The 16,526-nt window shown below is 60.8% G+C and overlaps 4 protein-coding genes across 4 annotated transcripts; all 4 read right to left on the bottom strand.

Annotated features, from left to right (window-relative positions):
- Window positions 1-1,296: 1,296 nt before the first annotated feature.
- LDBPK_301250 (hypothetical protein, unknown function) lies at window positions 1,297-3,153 on the bottom strand (the record flags this gene model as incomplete). The annotated part of the gene is made up of 1 exon (XM_003862790.1): window positions 1,297-3,153. One exon carries the CDS (start codon window positions 3,151-3,153, stop codon window positions 1,297-1,299), a length of 1,857 nt encoding a protein of 618 aa, XP_003862838.1.
- A 920-nt stretch (window positions 3,154-4,073) lies between these two features.
- On the bottom strand, window positions 4,074-4,574 carry LDBPK_301240 (hypothetical protein, conserved; the record flags this gene model as incomplete). Its single annotated transcript, XM_003862789.1, has 1 exon — window positions 4,074-4,574. The coding sequence occupies one exon, from the start codon at window positions 4,572-4,574 to the stop codon at window positions 4,074-4,076; it is 501 nt and encodes a 166-aa protein (XP_003862837.1).
- Window positions 4,575-6,907: 2,333 nt separating this feature from the next.
- On the bottom strand, window positions 6,908-8,956 carry LDBPK_301230 (hypothetical protein, unknown function; the record flags this gene model as incomplete). The annotated part of the gene is made up of 1 exon (XM_003862788.1): window positions 6,908-8,956. The coding sequence occupies one exon, from the start codon at window positions 8,954-8,956 to the stop codon at window positions 6,908-6,910; it is 2,049 nt and encodes a 682-aa protein (XP_003862836.1).
- Window positions 8,957-10,261: 1,305 nt separating this feature from the next.
- Window positions 10,262-15,622, bottom strand: LDBPK_301220 (hypothetical protein, conserved; the record flags this gene model as incomplete). The annotated part of the gene is made up of 1 exon (XM_003862787.1): window positions 10,262-15,622. One exon carries the CDS (start codon window positions 15,620-15,622, stop codon window positions 10,262-10,264), a length of 5,361 nt encoding a protein of 1,786 aa, XP_003862835.1.
- Between the last annotated feature and the right edge of the window lie 904 nt (window positions 15,623-16,526).

The following is a 16,526-nucleotide window of genomic DNA, read 5'->3' as shown; positions in this document are numbered from 1 at the left end:
GCATTGGGCAGGGGCATAGGGGAGCTGCTCGGCGTCGCCCCGCAATGGTGGGTCGTGCGGGACCCTGACGATGCGACGCACTGAGCGGTGTGTGGCCCCCTTCCTCCCTCCCTCCCCGCGTCATCCGGGCCAGCGAAAGGAGAAGAGTAGATAAACAAAAATGGGGAAAAAAAAACGAAAGAGTTGAGGCGTTGTGGTGTGTGCGGCGAGGGCGAGAGAGTCCCAAATCCAAGCGCAACGGAATCCAGTCTGCGATGCGCGTAAAGGGCGGGGGAGGGGGGCATGGCGCACATGCAAAGGGCGAGAAAGCACACAAACACACTCTCCCTGAGAGAGAGGGGCGTGAAGGAAGACGAGAATATGAAGGCCGCAGCCGAAAAGAGAAGCATCAGAGAAAGAGGCTGGGCGGGCGCAGCTCACAAGGGGGCGGACAGAACGGGAGAGAGAAACGCAAGGGTGCACGCAGTCATGCAAGCGAAACAGACACACTCAAGAGCAGCGGTACTGCGCAAGAGGCGGAGACGTGCTGAGTGGCGCTGAGGGAGCCGACTCGGATCACCCACGTACAGCTGCGCGCACGCAGAGCGGGCCGCGGCCCGGGGAGGGCGCAAACGGAAGCTCGAAAACAAAAACGAGAAAGGAGGGCGACAAGATGAGCGGATAAGAAGCTGGTGTGGATTACTTTGCGGAGCTGGCCAGGGTATGTGCGTGCGTCTCGATAACAGCGCAGTTCGAACGTGCGTGTATATGCGCCAGAGTCGGCGCGGATAGGCGTCACTGCGGGGCGTGTGTGCTCGAGTATGCCGTCCCACAAGCGCAGGAGATGTGCGTGCGTGTAAAGGTGTGAAGTTGTAATGATTTGTGGGCGCCTGTAAAGGGAACGATAAGAAGCGACAGGAACGGAGGAGTGGGACGCTGTGCGAGAAGCTGCACAGGAACATGCAAAAAAACGGAAAAGAACCGCAGAACAAAGGACTGCGACCCCCTCGAAGGGGTGGGAGACAGGAGTGTGCGCATGTGCAGGATGTGCGTTGGGGGTAGAAGAGGTGCGCCGCTCGACGCATGCAGGGGTTGTGTGTGTGTGTGTGTGTGTGTGTGTTCCGCCTCTCTACTAATGACCCGTCCCTCTCTTACGACGCAGCAGCCACTTCTCACAGCGGAAAAGATGAGCTGATAACGGCGGCGTCATCGCCACCACGTGTGATGTGGATGCATGGACTGCCGTGCATAGCTGGCCGTCAGCCCTTGTCCGAATCCCGCCATGCACCACAGCAGACGACCCACATGCACACCACGCTATGCACCTGGAACACGCAGCTGCACCGCCAGCTCGTCACGTCCTGCACGCCGCAGCGCACACTGGAACCGCTTACGCACCGTTCGATCTGCGTACGCGTTCATGTCGGCAACAACACGAGGAAAGGTAAGGCTGGAGCAAACGTTGTGCGTCACAGCGACCGTGTGGCCAATGTTGAGCACCTGGTGCCACCAGCCACTTGGAATGAACAAAAGGTCGCCTGGGAACACCAACGCCTCGACAGGTAGCAGCTCACGCGCAGAACCATGATAAGCCTCGCCGACGTGCTCCTTGCTGAAGGTGCCGCACACCGCCGAGCCGCTCGGCATTGATTCGCCTCTCGTGCGGTACCACCGCAGGCACGGTTCTGATGCGTAGTAGTCGCTGTGTATCCACTCCTCCTCGACGCCCGGCGGCACGACGTGTGGGGGGTACAAGGTCACTCGCTTGCAACCGCTGAGCACGGCATTCCATGCAGATGTCCCGTGCGGGTCTGTGTGGAAAGGGCTGCCGCTGCCGTCGGGGCCGACGAGGAGCCATCGGTAGTCGGGACGATCCTCCTCGGTCATGTACGAGAAGAAGTCCTCCGTGAAGTAGGGCGGAATCGCGTAGTCCGCCCGCAGGGCGGTGGATTTCCGCAGCACCACCTTGTCAAAGACGTACATCGGCTTCTCGGCGTTGGTGGCGACCTCGTAGGCAAGGTAATCCGCCGCCGACATGCGAAAGCGGCGACCATCTGCCGTCCTTCCGTTCGCCCTGAGCGCCTCAGAGGCAAAGCGACGAAAGAAGTGTATGTCCTGCCACGTGTCACGCGCAGGCCAGTCCTCAATGCAGCCGGTGAGCACCACGGGTGTGTTCGGTGCCTCGTACTCGCGCTGGAACGCATCGACGCTAAGCCTATAGCGGCGGTCCACAACACCCGGCACGCCGCGCAACTCGTCAGGCAGGTGCAGCGGGCCTCGCGCGCCGCCGGTGTCGTCGAGGGCAGCGGTGGCGTGGCCACAACACTGCAGGCGGCGCGTGCGGCAAGACGTCTTCCAGCGAAGAGTGACAAAGAACTGCGCATTGGTGCACCACTTCGGGAGTGGCACGAGATCCAGCAAGCAGGTGCCGTACCAGTTGTAGTCGGTGAACTCCGTGTGTGGTCGCACGAGTCGGTGCTGGGACTGGCGAAGCGCCTGGAGGGGAGGCCGCAGGAAAGTGCCATCGTGCATGAAGTAGTTGATGGCGCCGGCAGATAGACCGAGGTACTTCACGGCCAGCGTGGGTGCATAGGGCTTTCCAAGAACACTTTCTTGCCATGCTTTGACGCTCATCTCTGCGCCCACGGCGGATTCCACCGCGCCTTCGTCGCGCCCGCTGTCAAGTCCCACGGACACCTCACTTGCAGCGCCGGTGCCCGCGGCACAGGGACTGCGCAACTGACTCATCCAAACTCCACCGTCGTCACTGCTCATCTCCCCGCTCGCCTGTAGGTAGGACACGATACGAGGGAGAAGGGCATTGAAGCGCAGCGAGGCATCAGCAATACTCCGTGACTGAGCAAGAACAACGGTGCTGGGGCGCCTGCTCTGCCGGTCAGCTCCTGCGCGCTCCGCACGATAGGCACAGACGGTGTACTTCCATGAGCCTCTGAAGGTGAAGAGACCGAGTTTCCGCTGCACGTCGATGTACGGCGGACGCAAGCACAACTCGCGCCAGAGAGGCTCCTCGTTGCAGCGCACAAAGAAGGTCCAGCACGTCTCTGAAAGCGTAAGCAGCTCTGCCACATCGAGGTATCGCTGAAGGTAGCGAACCCACAAGCGCGGCGTGATGGCTTCAAAGACTGGGCCGAGCGACGGGCTCGACGAGGGCATAGTAAAAATGGGGAAAAGGGGGCGAGCTGCACTTCACCTCGCAGCAGAACTCCTCCCATGTGGGCCTGTAGAGGTAAGGAGCGACGGGTACCCGTGGTTTTGGGATCCTGAAAGGCGGCAACGCCTTTCGGGCCTATGCCTAGGTTCGCAAGGGAGCGAGAAGGTCACGCAGAAGGTTGTAACGTAAAACGAGGCGAGACGCGTGCAAGAAGAAGAGAGAAGGTAGAGCTAAGCAAGCCAGATGGTGCGCCACGAAGATGTGGCGCGTGAGTGCGGCAGCCGCGTTCACCGTCGAAGGCGTGGCCTTCACGAGCCCCAAACGCAAGGCAGCACCGCTTTTGTTCTTTTTTCACTTGTTTCCTCTCGGCTTCTGTGCGTTGTTTCCGCAGTAACGAGTCACGACCGTCGCTGCCGATCAACCCGCGAAGCTGACAACGCCGACCCGCGCGAAGAGCACCCAAGATACATGTGCATGTGGGGAGACGCATAGAGCGACGGGGGATGGGCGGCGTATGATAAGCTGCATGTGAAGACGAGTCGCCAAGGATGCAGGGGCCATCTCTGGGTGGCACGCGTGTGTAGGCACAGGCGTGCCTCTTCACGTGCCTACACATACGCAGAAGCGCCTTTTGCTCGCGTGCCCCTCCCCCTCCGCCTCCCAAGGCAACAGAAGGATTGATCGGCAACACGCGCGAGACAGTGGCATCGCTGAAAGAAGAAGCAGCAGAGACGGCGGCAACTCATCCACCACGAAGGGGCCATCGGCACCAGAAAATGATGACCACACAAGTGCAGCTTTTGCGGTATTGGACCGCTCGTCGGCTGTGTCCACGGCAGCGGACAAGGAGAGATAAGGGTGTTGTGGCACGCGTACTTCTCTTACGTCCTCGCCCCGACCCCCTCTCTGCCCACCTCGTTCCCTACCAAAAGAATTCCATCCCTCTCCAGTAGGAGTGCGCCAGCGTGATGGCCTCGATGCCGGTGGGGATGATGGAAAAGATGTAAAATACCTGCCAGATGCGCGCGACGTGCACGGTGGCCTGCCACGACACGATCAACAGCACCGCCGCCGCGCAATGGCAGGAGCCCTGAAACCAGTTGTCGACACCGAAGCGAAGCGTGCGAGTTGTCAAGACGCCCCAAAGGTTGAAGAACAAGCAGAGGAAGCTGGTGGCAAGGCACAGGTTTGTGACCTGTCGCAGGAAGACGTAATCCGCCTCCGCGCAGCCGCGCGCCAGGGAGGAGACGCGAATCATGCGATCGCTGCCTCGTGTAACACAGATCAGGGTACTAAAGTGCACGCACCACATCGCTAAGCGGTACGGCACCAGCACCAGTCGATTCCAGTTGCGGAAGATGAGTGGGAGATACGGTGCGGTGCATCGCCGAAAGGCGTGGACCTCGTGCAAAATGATTGGCATGTTTGAATGGCGAGGATGGAGGAGCTGCTACGATCAAGTCCGTCTGCCACCCCTCCCCTTTTTTCTTCCCTCTGTTGCCTTGTCCTTCTTGTCAGAGGTATGCAGGGGGGGTGAGTTGCAGCAGGGATATACATATATATATATATGTGCGTGTGTGTGCGTATGTGTGAGTCTGTGTGTACTTGTATGAAAGTCTAAGAGTGCCTATTAGATCATGCGTGGGCAGCGACAATCACAACAAGGCGCGAGGGCTTTTTTGAAGTCGCTAAGGGGTGTGAGCGCCCTGCTGACGCACCGCGCGGAGGAGGAGCGCTGCGCAGATGCGCTCAATGCACGACACAGAAGAGGAGGAGTCGATGTCGCTGAATGTGCGGCAATGTCACACCTGTCCTGTATCGGAGTTTTGAAGTGCGGGCGCCTCCTCTTGGGCGATAAGCATAGGCTCGCAGGTGTGGCACACCGGTGCCAGTGTGCATGTGCGCGTGCGTGTGCATGTGTACGTGTGTTTGTGGTGGGGGAGGCGAATGGGGACGTTGCGATCGGGTGTAGATGCCCAGAAGACGCGGAGAAGGGGATCAAGCGCCATGAAAGAGAAGGGCCGAGCGCGCACCGAACAGAGGCTTACGCATCGCTTTAACTCTCGTCTCTGCCGCGCAGTGCACCGCTGCGAGGGAAGAGAGACGCAGCACAGTGGTCGGCAGCGCAGACGCGCACATATTGTTCACGTGCGCCACGTGCACGAGCCAATAGGGAGGGCGGGGCCGGAGGAGCGAAAGAGTCCTTCCGATGCAGGCATCGTGGCATCTCCTGCCACACCGCTCACTTTTTCGCGTTTTCTTCGGCTGGATTAAATGCCCGTGCACGACGTCGACCGCACAAGATGACGCGCCTGATTAGAAACATACATGACAACAATGGAGAACGACCGAAGGGCACAGAGAAGGCAACGCGAGATGGCCATCTGATGTCGTGGATGGAATGCACAACATAAGTATGGCAAACCAAAAAGAGAAAAACAAACGAAAAGGCGAAAAAAAAGGGTCAGGTGAGACGAGGAGGGAGAAAGCAGTAAGACACATGATGGCGATGAAGTGATGTACACATGAGCCAAAGATAGAAACAGATCCTGAAAGAGCCACGACATGGGAAGTCCAACACCGGGGCAATGTCGTAAAGAACACCACGACTATCTTAGCACGAGCAGGAAAGAAAGGTTAAACGAAACAAAAAAAAAAACGAAGGTCCCGCTTCGCCGCTGTAGCGTGTGTGTATGTGTGTGTGTGTGTGTGTGTGTGTGTGTGTGCGTGTGTGTGTGTGTGTGTGTGTGAAAGAGGGAAAGGGGGAGGGGCGCATCAGGCATATCGACGCTGTCGATGTGGTGCGCTCCTATCATCATCACCCTAATCAATGGCTGCGGCTGGTTTGTCTTTCCTTCTTTGTGCTGCAACCGTGGAGGAAAACCAGCAATATATATAAGATGGGCCGGGAAGGGGAGAGGTGAGGCAGGCCTCCCCTATAACACAAAACACCATCTGCAGGCACGCGAGAGCGGAGTGCTCGGAACCACAAAAAAGGGGGCACACACACAAAAGACGGCATGAAGTGAGGAGCCGCATGGAACCGATGCGGGCGTACATGCACATGTACGCGGGCGAAACGAAACGGCTGCGCAGTGAGACAGAAGGTAAGGAAGCGAAAAGGAGGTGCGACAACAACAACGAGGACGGCCGACCTGTCACGGACTTTCGAAAAAAATGAAAAACACAAGGTAGGGGTGCGCTGTGGAAACATGTGTGAGAAGCCGATAACGAAACTGAAAAAGAAGCGAAGGGTGGAGAGGCGAAACGCGGCCTGGCCAATTTGAAAAAAAAAAGAGTACCTACATGCGCACATACTACATACGCATGCACCATGCGATGACGTGTATGCACGTGGAAGTCAGGAAAGCCTCCACGAAAAAGAAAACGCACATTAAAAGCAGCTAATATGGAGCAGAAGAAATACAGAGAGGGAGGATGGAAGCGGGGGAGGGGGAAAGGCCGGACCAGCATCCAGGTGGCGCCGCTCCTTGCCCCTCCGCCCCTCCGCCCCTCCCCTCCTCAAATGTTTCCGTCTCGTCGCGGCTCAGATATCTGCCGCAGCGAAACAGCCGCGCCTCTAGATAAGCTCGACTCCGCACAAGGAGAAATCCAAGCAACGCACAAATGGCGAGAACGGTAACGCGAGCGCCCTCCAGCTATGGTGGTAGAAGGCACTCGAATCCCGCGCTCTCGAATCCCTGACAAGAGCTTTCCTCCGCACTGATTCCGGCGTTGTTGTCAGCGTCCACGGCGTCACGCAACGTGAAAGCCGCGCTTCTCCATGGCTGCCCGCACAATCTCCGCTTCCTGCTCCTCCCGTATCTTCGCGCCAGCCTCTCGTGCAGCAGCGTCGTTCTCCTCCACCTTCTTCCGCTCTTCTGGTGGCAGAGCGAGAAGCCAGTCTACCTTCTGATCCTCCACCGCCGCGGCGACGGTGACGCCGTAGTAGTAGCGCGAGTTCAGCCAACGCAGCGGGTCCTCCTGCGCCGCCGGCCAGCGCTGAAGCAGACGGGCGTAGATGTTCTGGTACCAGTGCTTCTGTGACCAGGGATTGATGCCACCAAAGTACTCGGACCTCTTCCACTTTTGCTTGAGCATCTCGGCAGTCGTCAGGCCGCGGCACGTCATGTATAAGTGGCCCAGCATCAGCGGAAAGAAAAAGAGGCCGAGAACGAAGAAGCTGATGTACACGATTATGGGCATGCCGTACACATAGCGCAGGAAACGCCGCACGTCCCACGCCGGGTGCAGGTAGCTGAGACGGATGCCCTGAGCAAAGTTGTAGAGGATGGCGTAGAGGACCATGAAATGCAGGAAGAAGAGCGAGCCGAAGAAGTACGGGTAGTTGTTCCGGCCGATGCAACAGTTCGTCCACGGACAGTGGTGGTCCATCTCATCCACACAGTTGTCGCACACCTTGCAGTGGTGCGTGCGCGGTCCCTTGGCGATCTGGCAGGTTCTGCAGAAAAGGATCGGGAACTCCAGCGTGGGCACAGCCAGGTCGGACTCGCTCAGGCGAGGGTTATACAGCACTATGCGGCCTGTATCTGTCTCAAAGTACCGCTCCATCGAGTACATGGTTGATCGCTTGTGGTTGAAAACGCTGGCTGGGAGGTCACCGTCCGCGACAGCGCTGCGGAGAGCCTCGGCGGTGTAGGCAGAGGCGTCGGCGGCTTCTCCGCTGCCACCATTGCCGCACTTCACCGCTGGAGGCTGCCCCATTCTCTCGGGCAGCTCTTGCAGCTTATCGAGCACCGCCTGCGCGTTCGGCGCCGGGACGCGTACAATGAGAATGTCGCCACGGTCTGTCACATTCCTCAGCCGACGGCGCGGCACAATGCCAGGGTTTGTGAAGGCGCAGAGCGTCACAAAGACGATGGTGAGGCCGGAGAGCAGCCACAAAACGATAATGCACTGCCATCCGCTCTCGCCAGCGTAGGCGACGGTTGTGAAAACCGGGTAAACAATGAGGATGCCGTAGATAAAGAGGAGCGCCCAAGCCCGCGGACCGGTCACAGCTTGGATGTTTGTCTTCTTGTCGCAGTTCGGCGCCGGGCACTCCTTCGTGCCGAACACCCTCGAGGCAATCATGCGGCGTGAGAAGGGCCACGTGGGGCCGTAGATGTCTTTCGCGTCGCCCTCCAGCTCCTGGCCGAGGCCGCAGCGCACGTGATCGATCTCGGCCACGCGCGCGTAGTACTCCTCCGCCGTCGTGGGAACGGGGATGTTTGAGAGGGAGAAGAGCGACTTGCCGTTCTCCTTCACGGACTCGGTAGCGGACAGCGACGTGGCCTGCCCGTCGTCAGCCGCGATAGCACCGCCGATAGCCGCCCCATCCCTCACCTTGCCGCTGGCACCATTGCTTCCGCTGTCGCTGCCGCCCTCGCAACGCAACGGGTTCAGTACCCCGTCCCCTGTTCCCTCCACCGGGTACTCGCGCGCCGCGTTACCTTGGCACTTCTTCCTCAGGCCCGTCGACGTGCCGCCGCGGTAGCCGAAGGCGGGCAGCTCGTCTCCAGCGTCCATGTCGTAGGCCGATTCTCCGAGAGAGGCAGCGGCGCACTGAGGATGAGTTTCGGAGGTGGCAGCCGCTGGCTTCGACTCGCCTGGCCGCGGAGCACCTACCAAGGTCAGCGGGCTGCGGTGCGGGGACGCCGCCGAGCCGTTCGGATTCACCGGAGGAGCAGGGCGCTGAGAGGTTGCTCTGGTGTTCCTGTGAACCGAGGTGGCGGTCGACAGCCGCTTCATGCCCTCGCCGTCCACGGGGGAGTACAGGCACTCAGCATTGGGTGACTGCGACATGCGCAGGCGCGTTAAACGCTAACGGGTGCGCTGGTGTTAAATAGAAAGCAGGCGTAGCCCAGATAGAAGCCGAAGAAGTCGATGCGCGCCCACACACAGGAAGCGAAAGTGAGGCGGCACGCAGACGCACGCTAGTCAGTGACACACACCAGAAGAAGTGCAACACAAAGAAGCACGGGAGAAAGAGAGAGAGGTGAAGACCGAAAACGAAAACGAGGAAGGAGGGAAAGCGCAAAACCAGAGTGCACCGGCACACGCAACACACACACACACATATACGCAAACATATATATGTATGTATATATGCATTAGATACCTAGATGTATATCTAGGTATATAGATAGATATGTCTGTGCACACAAAGACAGAGACTCAATCGAGTGCACGCAGAGGGAGAGGGATGGACGGAGAGACAGACGTGCGAGAAGACAGGAGAGACAATAAGGCACAAGACACGGGGGGGGGGCCAAGCGGAAAAGACGGAGAGGCGGGAGAAAGACGACGATGGAGAATAATGTCGGATGATGAGACGGCGGGGGCAGAGAGAGAGTAAGGGGGAGGGGGAGGGTTTCGACAGAAAACGCGGCGGGGTGCCTTTTTGGACACAGACGCAAGCGTGCACACAACGACGTGTGTGCAAGGAAGCACGGGGACGTGGCGTTCCGCGTAACGCGTCTCGCGTTGTCCTCTTTGGTGCGTGCGGGGCCGCGGAGGCGCTCCTGCTCTCACTTCCTTGTCGCTGAAACGCTCCGACGGCGCCTTGAGTGGGCGATGGCTCTCTATGTCACACTGTGCTTTTATTTGTGCAGGCGGGTGCGTGGCGGCGTCGGCCTTGATCGGTGAGAAGGGGAAGAAGAGGTGAAGAGCTTAGAGGAAGAGTTGTGGACGCGCCGGTTCTTACGAGGCACAGACATAGACACAAGCACATATATGGGTGAAAGCGGCCACACATGTCCACGCCTTTCCGTGTGTGTCTGGTGTGCATGAATGGGCGCGGATGCGCAGGCGTGCTGTTTCGTCTCCTGCCCACGCCATCACCATCGAGCAGTAGAGAGGAGGAGGGGAGGGGTGGCAGTCGTTGCACCATCTGCCTACTGCTCATCTGCCCAGCTCGAATGCGCGAGAAAGCAGACAAGCCGCGCTAAACGTCTCGGGTGGTTCTAGCGCGCTATGGGGACACCGTCCCTCGGTTTGTCTGTAAGCCGCAAGTCGCTTTTCGGCGTTGTCCCGTGCGAGGAAGATCATCGCCAAAAAGACATACAAATAAGGGGCAGACGTTCCTTCACAAGCGTAGGAGCGTGGGGCTCAGTGTAGCACGGCTTCCGCGTTCATCATCAGCTGCGCCAACGGCAGCGCAAGTTTGGCAGCGGTCGCCTGACGATGCGCAGAAGCCGCCGACGCTCTCTTGCCGCACGGCAACAGGAGAGCGTCGCTGACAAGCAGTAGCTGAGCAGCTCGTTGTGCCGCTGCATCGTCGCCCGCCACCGGCCACCGAACCACCTTGTCAACTCTCTTCTTTCCTCTCTGCGCGTTTGCGGAAGTGGCGTCGGCTAAGCGGAGACACGAGTGCGAAGGAGTGCATGACAGCTGCGCCACACACGTCTCGGCCAGCTGGGCAACCGTGACGTCCAGGTCCGCCGCAGCACCTGCGCCGGTTGCACGCCACTGTCGTGACTTTAAAGAGGAGGGCAACGTCTGCAGCGAGAAGACTTTGTCGGCGGATGCGCCGGCCAGTTGCAGTCGAAAAGCTGGCGAGAAGGTAGGAGCTGTCGTGTCACCACGTCGCGGCGGCGGCGGCCCCTCCTCCTCGACCTCCACAGACTGCAGGAAACCTCGGAGACAAGACAGGAAGGCTGCACGCTTCTCTGAGGCAGCAAGGTCCCAAGAATTGGGCACGCCCCATGGCAACGCATTCCCTCCTGACGCCCCACAGAAAGAGCCACTCTTCACCTCTGCATGTATCGTGCGAGGCTGGTTATCTGCCGGCAGCGGTGGCGATGCAAGAGGAAACGCCCCCAGCACCTCCGCGTAGAACGTGCGGACGAGAGCCTTCGTCTGCATGGCGAGTGACGCCCACGTGGCCCGCGCCGCAGCCTCGGTCGACACCTCCTCCTCTAGACGCTGCCGCTGCTGCTGCTGCGTCTGCTTCTTTGGCTTACTCCGCCGCGCGCCGCCAGTGTTGCCGGCGCCGCCTTCCTTCTCGTTCTCCTCGGCCTCCTCCGAGGCCCACTGAGCCGCCGCATACCGTTTCGCAGCCAGTAGACGTTTCCGGCACTCGATGTCCTGTCGCGCGTACTCGGCGATGGCAGCTTCAATAGCCGCCGCAACGCGCACAGGGTCCAGCACATGAGCACGCAGTGCAGCCACCGACACGAATCTGGTGAGGGGCGAGGACGCCGAAGGAGAAGTCTCCGTAGAGTGTGGGGAGGATTCAGAAAGATGCGCCAGTTCTCGCCACAGACTTCGCAGCAAGTCCGCGTAGGCGTAAAGGACGCAACGCTCCGTCAGCGCCCCTGTGTGAGACGACAAGCTGCCGAGTTGCGTGGTCAGCGTGAGAGCGCCGTGCCGTTGGCGGGCTTGCAAGTTTGCAACATAGTGCGGTGCCGCCGCGTGCAGTGAGCTGAAGCCGATCCAGTGATCGAGCAATGTGCACAACACGCGCGACGCCTCCTCCTGTGCCTCATCTTGTTCATTGGCGTTTCTGCCGGCACTCCTCGTTGCCCTGCTACCGAACGCCGCGAGCTGCGCGGCCAGCTGACTTGCTTGGCTCACTTCCACCTCCAGCAGCGGAGCGGCAGCATCTTGGCGAAACACAACCACGGGCATGACGCGCGCCGTGTCAAACACCGACAGAGATGTGTTGCTCGAGCTCTTGTGAAAGCCACTGCCGGGTCGCCGGCGGCGCGCAGGGCCGCTGTCTGGTGGCGACGCCGCAGCGGCGGCGGCTCGAAAGCCGCGACTCGACCCCACATGAAGCATTAGGGTGCTCGCATCGTCATCATCGGCCTCCGAGTCGACTGTGCCGTCTTCATCGACCCTAGACGTCTCGCTGCCTTCGCTGCGGCCGTCGTCGTTGTCGTCCACGCCCGTTCTTCGCCTCTTGCCTGCGCGAGGCTGGGCCCTGTTGCGCCGCACAGCGGCAGTGTCCGCGCCTAGTGCCCCGTTTTTGCTCGATACAGCAGTGGCAGATGCACCCCCCTCTGCAGCGCCATCGGCACAGCCAGTGCCGCACCGGCGACCGCGAGTGCGCTTCAGCGTTGTTCGTGGGCGTGCGCTGGCGGCCGCCGTGGTAGTTGCGCCGCTGCCAAGACCCGTGACAGCCTGCAGGTGAAACCCCTCGAAGACATCCGGCTGTCGCGCCACCAGATCCAGTGCATGCATCAGCAATTGGGTCGTGCGGGCCACGAAGCCGTTGGAAGTGCAGGCGGCAGCGCTCAGGCGCCAGGTGAAAGGCGTCACCTGGTACAGGCGCACTGCGCACCCACCAACGCCACGAGGGCCTCTGAGACTCCTATCGTCGCTCGTCCATGAAGAGTCCGCAGAGTCATGTGCAGTGCCGCCCACGTCCTCTGCGACCACAAAGACAAGTAGGAGAAAAGGCAGCTCCACTGCTGCGTGGACGTCCGGGAAGAGTGCTGGCGGGGGTGCATCGCAGGCTGCCGCCGACATCGTCGTCGTCCACTCGAGGTGCACCATGAACGCGTTCATCACAGCCGCGTGCTCGACGCGCACATTCACCTTCCCTCGCAGGGGTGCTTGAAGCACCGACTTCCCTACAACAGTTGTGCCGTCGTCCCGAGAGAAGCGCTGATGTGACTCCTTAGTGTAAGAACAGAGTCGAAACGCTGGGCCCTTGCCGGAACTCAATCGGTGCCTTACCAGCCCACCATGCCGCGACGAGGCCGGTGACGCCGACGCAGAACAGAGCAGCGCGCGCTCGGCTTCGTGGAGACGTAGTGACACGAGACCCTCTTCCCGAAGCAGCTGTGTGTCGGCGGCGTGCTGCGACAGCCACGCCAACGCCGCCAGTGAGGCAGAAGCATACTCGGTCGCGAAGTGGCGCAGCATGTCGAGCCCCGTCGTGGAGGGAGCCCTCACAGGGCTGCATGCTTCGAAGCCCTTTGCAGCGCGAGCAAACATGTCACCCAGCAAGCGCCCCACAGACAAGATAGAGGACAGCAGCAGCAGCTCCTCCGTGAGAAAGTCCATCAGCGATGCGGGTGCGTTGCGCAAGAGAGACGGACTGCCGCACACCCAGTGCACTGCCAGCGCTCGCGCGGCGCGCACAAGACGCGAGGTCACCTCCTCCAAATGCACGACATGCTGCTCCCCCGGTGGCGACGGCGTCGATGGTGTTCGCTCGGGGTCGCTCACCGCCTTCCGCTCCACAGCAGCGTCCTTTGACGCCTCGCCCTTGCAACTCGTATCCGACCTCTCCACTGCACCCCACATGAGGTGCTGCAGCACAGCAGCAGTGATGGCAACGCGGGCGCGCAGCGCCGACGGAGAGAGTCTTCGCCTTTCAGCTCCGGCAACAAGCGGCGTGGCAGACGCGGCTGACGGCGCCTCCGCCGCGTCCTCGGCCTCCAGCTCCAGCTCCGCAGTGTGAAGCGTCTCGTATGCCACCAGCACGGCAGACGCGGTGCCTACAGCGCCACCACGCAAGCTCAGCGTTGGTGGGTTAGCCTTCGTAACGACGATGTCGAGAAGAGTGGAAGCCGCCACAACGTCACTCGCGGTGCATTGCGACGCGCACAAATGCGGTGACGACGCCGAAAGCGATGCAGAAGTGGCGCTTGCCCAGCAGGCGAAGACGCGACAGAGATACCGGTGCAGCGCGTCGCTCTGGCGGGGGTCGCTTCGCAGCCAGTAGTACCGCACCTTTCCTTTTGGCTCACTTGCACGGAGTGGTGGCGAGGACGTGGAGCCGGTGAGGCAGCGCGGACGAGTAACGATGCAGTCCTGCGTCACCTGCGTCGCCACCCACACCAGACTTGGCGAACGTGATGACGGCCACAGGGAGCGCCTCGCCGGTCGCGGCCTCCGCACGTCACCCGTGTGCGGGTGCCGGTAGGGTGACGTGGCAAGGGGACACGGGGTGAAAACGCAGCACAGTTGGGAAAGCCATGACGCCGTGAAGACGGTCGTGAACAACGGCTGCGACGACTCAGATGATGACGACGGCTTCGCAGGCACACGGCAGGTACCCTCGTCTTGTGTGGCGCCCTCTAGCTTGGCAGCCCCCTGCTGTGGCCGCGGCTGATCCTTCAGCACAACTTCCGTCGAGGAAAGAAATTCGCGCGCGTTGCGGTGGCCCCTCTGCTGTGCAGAGGGCTGCCGCCCCGACACAGCACGCACCCACACATCAAGCAGTGGGCCAGCGCGCACTTCCCCAGTGCCACCATTGGTGGGTAATTTGCACGTCGCGTCATAGCAGCGGCCGCTATCGCCGGGCAGCACGGCCGCCACCAGCGGGCACATGAAGCAGCGGGACGCCAGGGACGCATCGCCTATGATGACCGAGTATCCATGTGATGCTCTGTGCATGGTGTCGTGCGCGTCTACGTCAGGCGAAAGGACGTTGGTAGAGAGGCACTGCGACGACCATCCGCACGATGCAACACTCCCACGTGAGCAGTGCGCGGCTATGGAGGCGGCGTCAGGGTGTGAGGTGGTCTCACCGACCGCGACAGCAATGAACTCCAAGTGCACCGCGACGGTGCGGCGGCCCTTCATGGCCACCGGCGCCGACAGTAGAGGCGGTGGCTTCTGCGCCGTAGTAGTAGCGTCAGTCGAGCAGACTGGGTAGGCAAAAGACAGGAGAAACGGCTGCCATTCACGAGGCTCAGGAGTGCCCGCTGTCTCGGAGGCCGAGATGGGAATTGTCGATCGTGTCGGCGCCGGTACCTTGAGGGTGCTCCTGGTCGCTTCAGTTGCCGCAGTCGTGGTGGTGGCCGCGCAGGCTGGCAATGGTGTATGCGGTGCCTCTTGCGCCGGTTCCGCTAAGAGGGTATCCGACTTTGCCGCAGCGGCGGTGCTTATGCGAAGGACGCGACTGCCTCGTGCGCTGCTCAGTGCTGATGAGAGCGGCGCCGCTGGCGGCACTGCCGTGGAGGAGGCGGTCGAAAGTGAACAAGGTTCGCCCTCTGTGCCTGGGCGAAGAAGCAGCAGGCGGCGCGGTGCACCGCTTAAGCTCGCCTCGGCGCTCTCCGTAGCCGCCGCGCGCAATGGCGTTTGTGTCGATGACTCGGGAGCCGCACCTGGGATACGCGGCGCGGCGGTCGTTCCATCGTGAGCAGGGAGACGCAACGCGTTTGGGGTCGCCGCCGTCGCCGTGGCGTTGTTCGCCCCCTTCACCAAATCAGGGGGTGCGACGTCATCCACTGCCGCCTCCACGCGGGGGGCAAAAGGAGGCGAAGAAGACGACGGCGGCGAAGAGTCGAAGTGCAATACGAGTCCATCGCCGCCGCCGCCCTCCTCCTCATCTTCGACCATGTCTTCGAAGAGGCCGGTGCCGCTGCTGGAAAAGAGATGTATATGGGAACACGGCGAGGAGCCGGCATCAACGGAGTTCACCTCCGTCTCCCCAAGGCGGTGCATCAGTGCAGTCGCTTTCTCTCCTCGAGAGCGGTGGCGGCGCTTGTCCAAGTCATTGGACAAGCGCATTGTCTCCCCGTCGCCCGCAGAGAGGTGGCGAATCGGTTGATGGCAAGGCTGCCAGGTGTAGCGCTGCACCTCGATGCGTCGCGGCAGAGTGCAGCCTTCGCAAGGAAAGCCAAGCGCAACGTCCGCAGGCGATGGCGAGACGGACGTTGCGCCTGGAGCCTCATCCGAGAAAGCATCGGTGGCGCCGTCCCCCTTCTCCTCTTGAACAAAGACCCGGCGCAGAGCGTGATGGCGGGCGACGTAGATGAGCAGCGTGCATGAGGAAGTTGCTGATGACGAGAGCGCATCACGGCCCCCAACCGCTTGCCCTGCTGCCCCACCGTGTTCGCCTCCGCAGCGGCCATCGACCGCCTCCACATCGACGCGAAGGTGCGCTTCGCTTACCCATGTGTCGGTCCTCGGATGAAACAAGAACGTGAGCGACGCCTCGGCGTGCATCGACGCCGTTTTCGCTTGTGCCCGCGTATGCGTGCGGGAAAGGGTAGTGGTCTATGCGCGTATGCCAGTGGGTGCACTAAGGATGAGGCACCGGTGATCAGGGCGGAAATGTACATGATAAACGGAGAGCAAGATGAGAAAGATGATTGAGAAGGCGGGGAGAGCGCTATAATGCGAATGCGCATCGGCTCACACAGCACTCAGCATGCACCTTTTTTTTTTTGTGTGTGTGTGTGCTGCGTTCCCAACCTGGTGTACAGAGGCAGCGGCATTGTTCCGTTTTCCGTGCTAGTGCGCAGCGGAAAGCGTACGCGCATGATACCAGATGTGCAGAGGCGCTTCGCTAGGGAAGAAGAGAGCGGATGCGTAAATGGTAAGCCAGCCAGGCTGGGAGAGGTACCAGGGACCCAAGCACGACAGCAAACGCAGGGAGGCCCTGCAGGACCTGGGCAAGATGTAGGACGAG

This window comes from Leishmania donovani, chromosome 30, assembly GCF_000227135.1.
Source record: "Leishmania donovani BPK282A1 complete genome, chromosome 30".
Lineage (NCBI taxonomy): Eukaryota > Euglenozoa > Kinetoplastea > Trypanosomatida > Trypanosomatidae > Leishmania > Leishmania donovani.
Note: the sequence above shows the minus strand (reverse complement) of the source record. Positions and strands in the feature narration are given on the sequence as shown.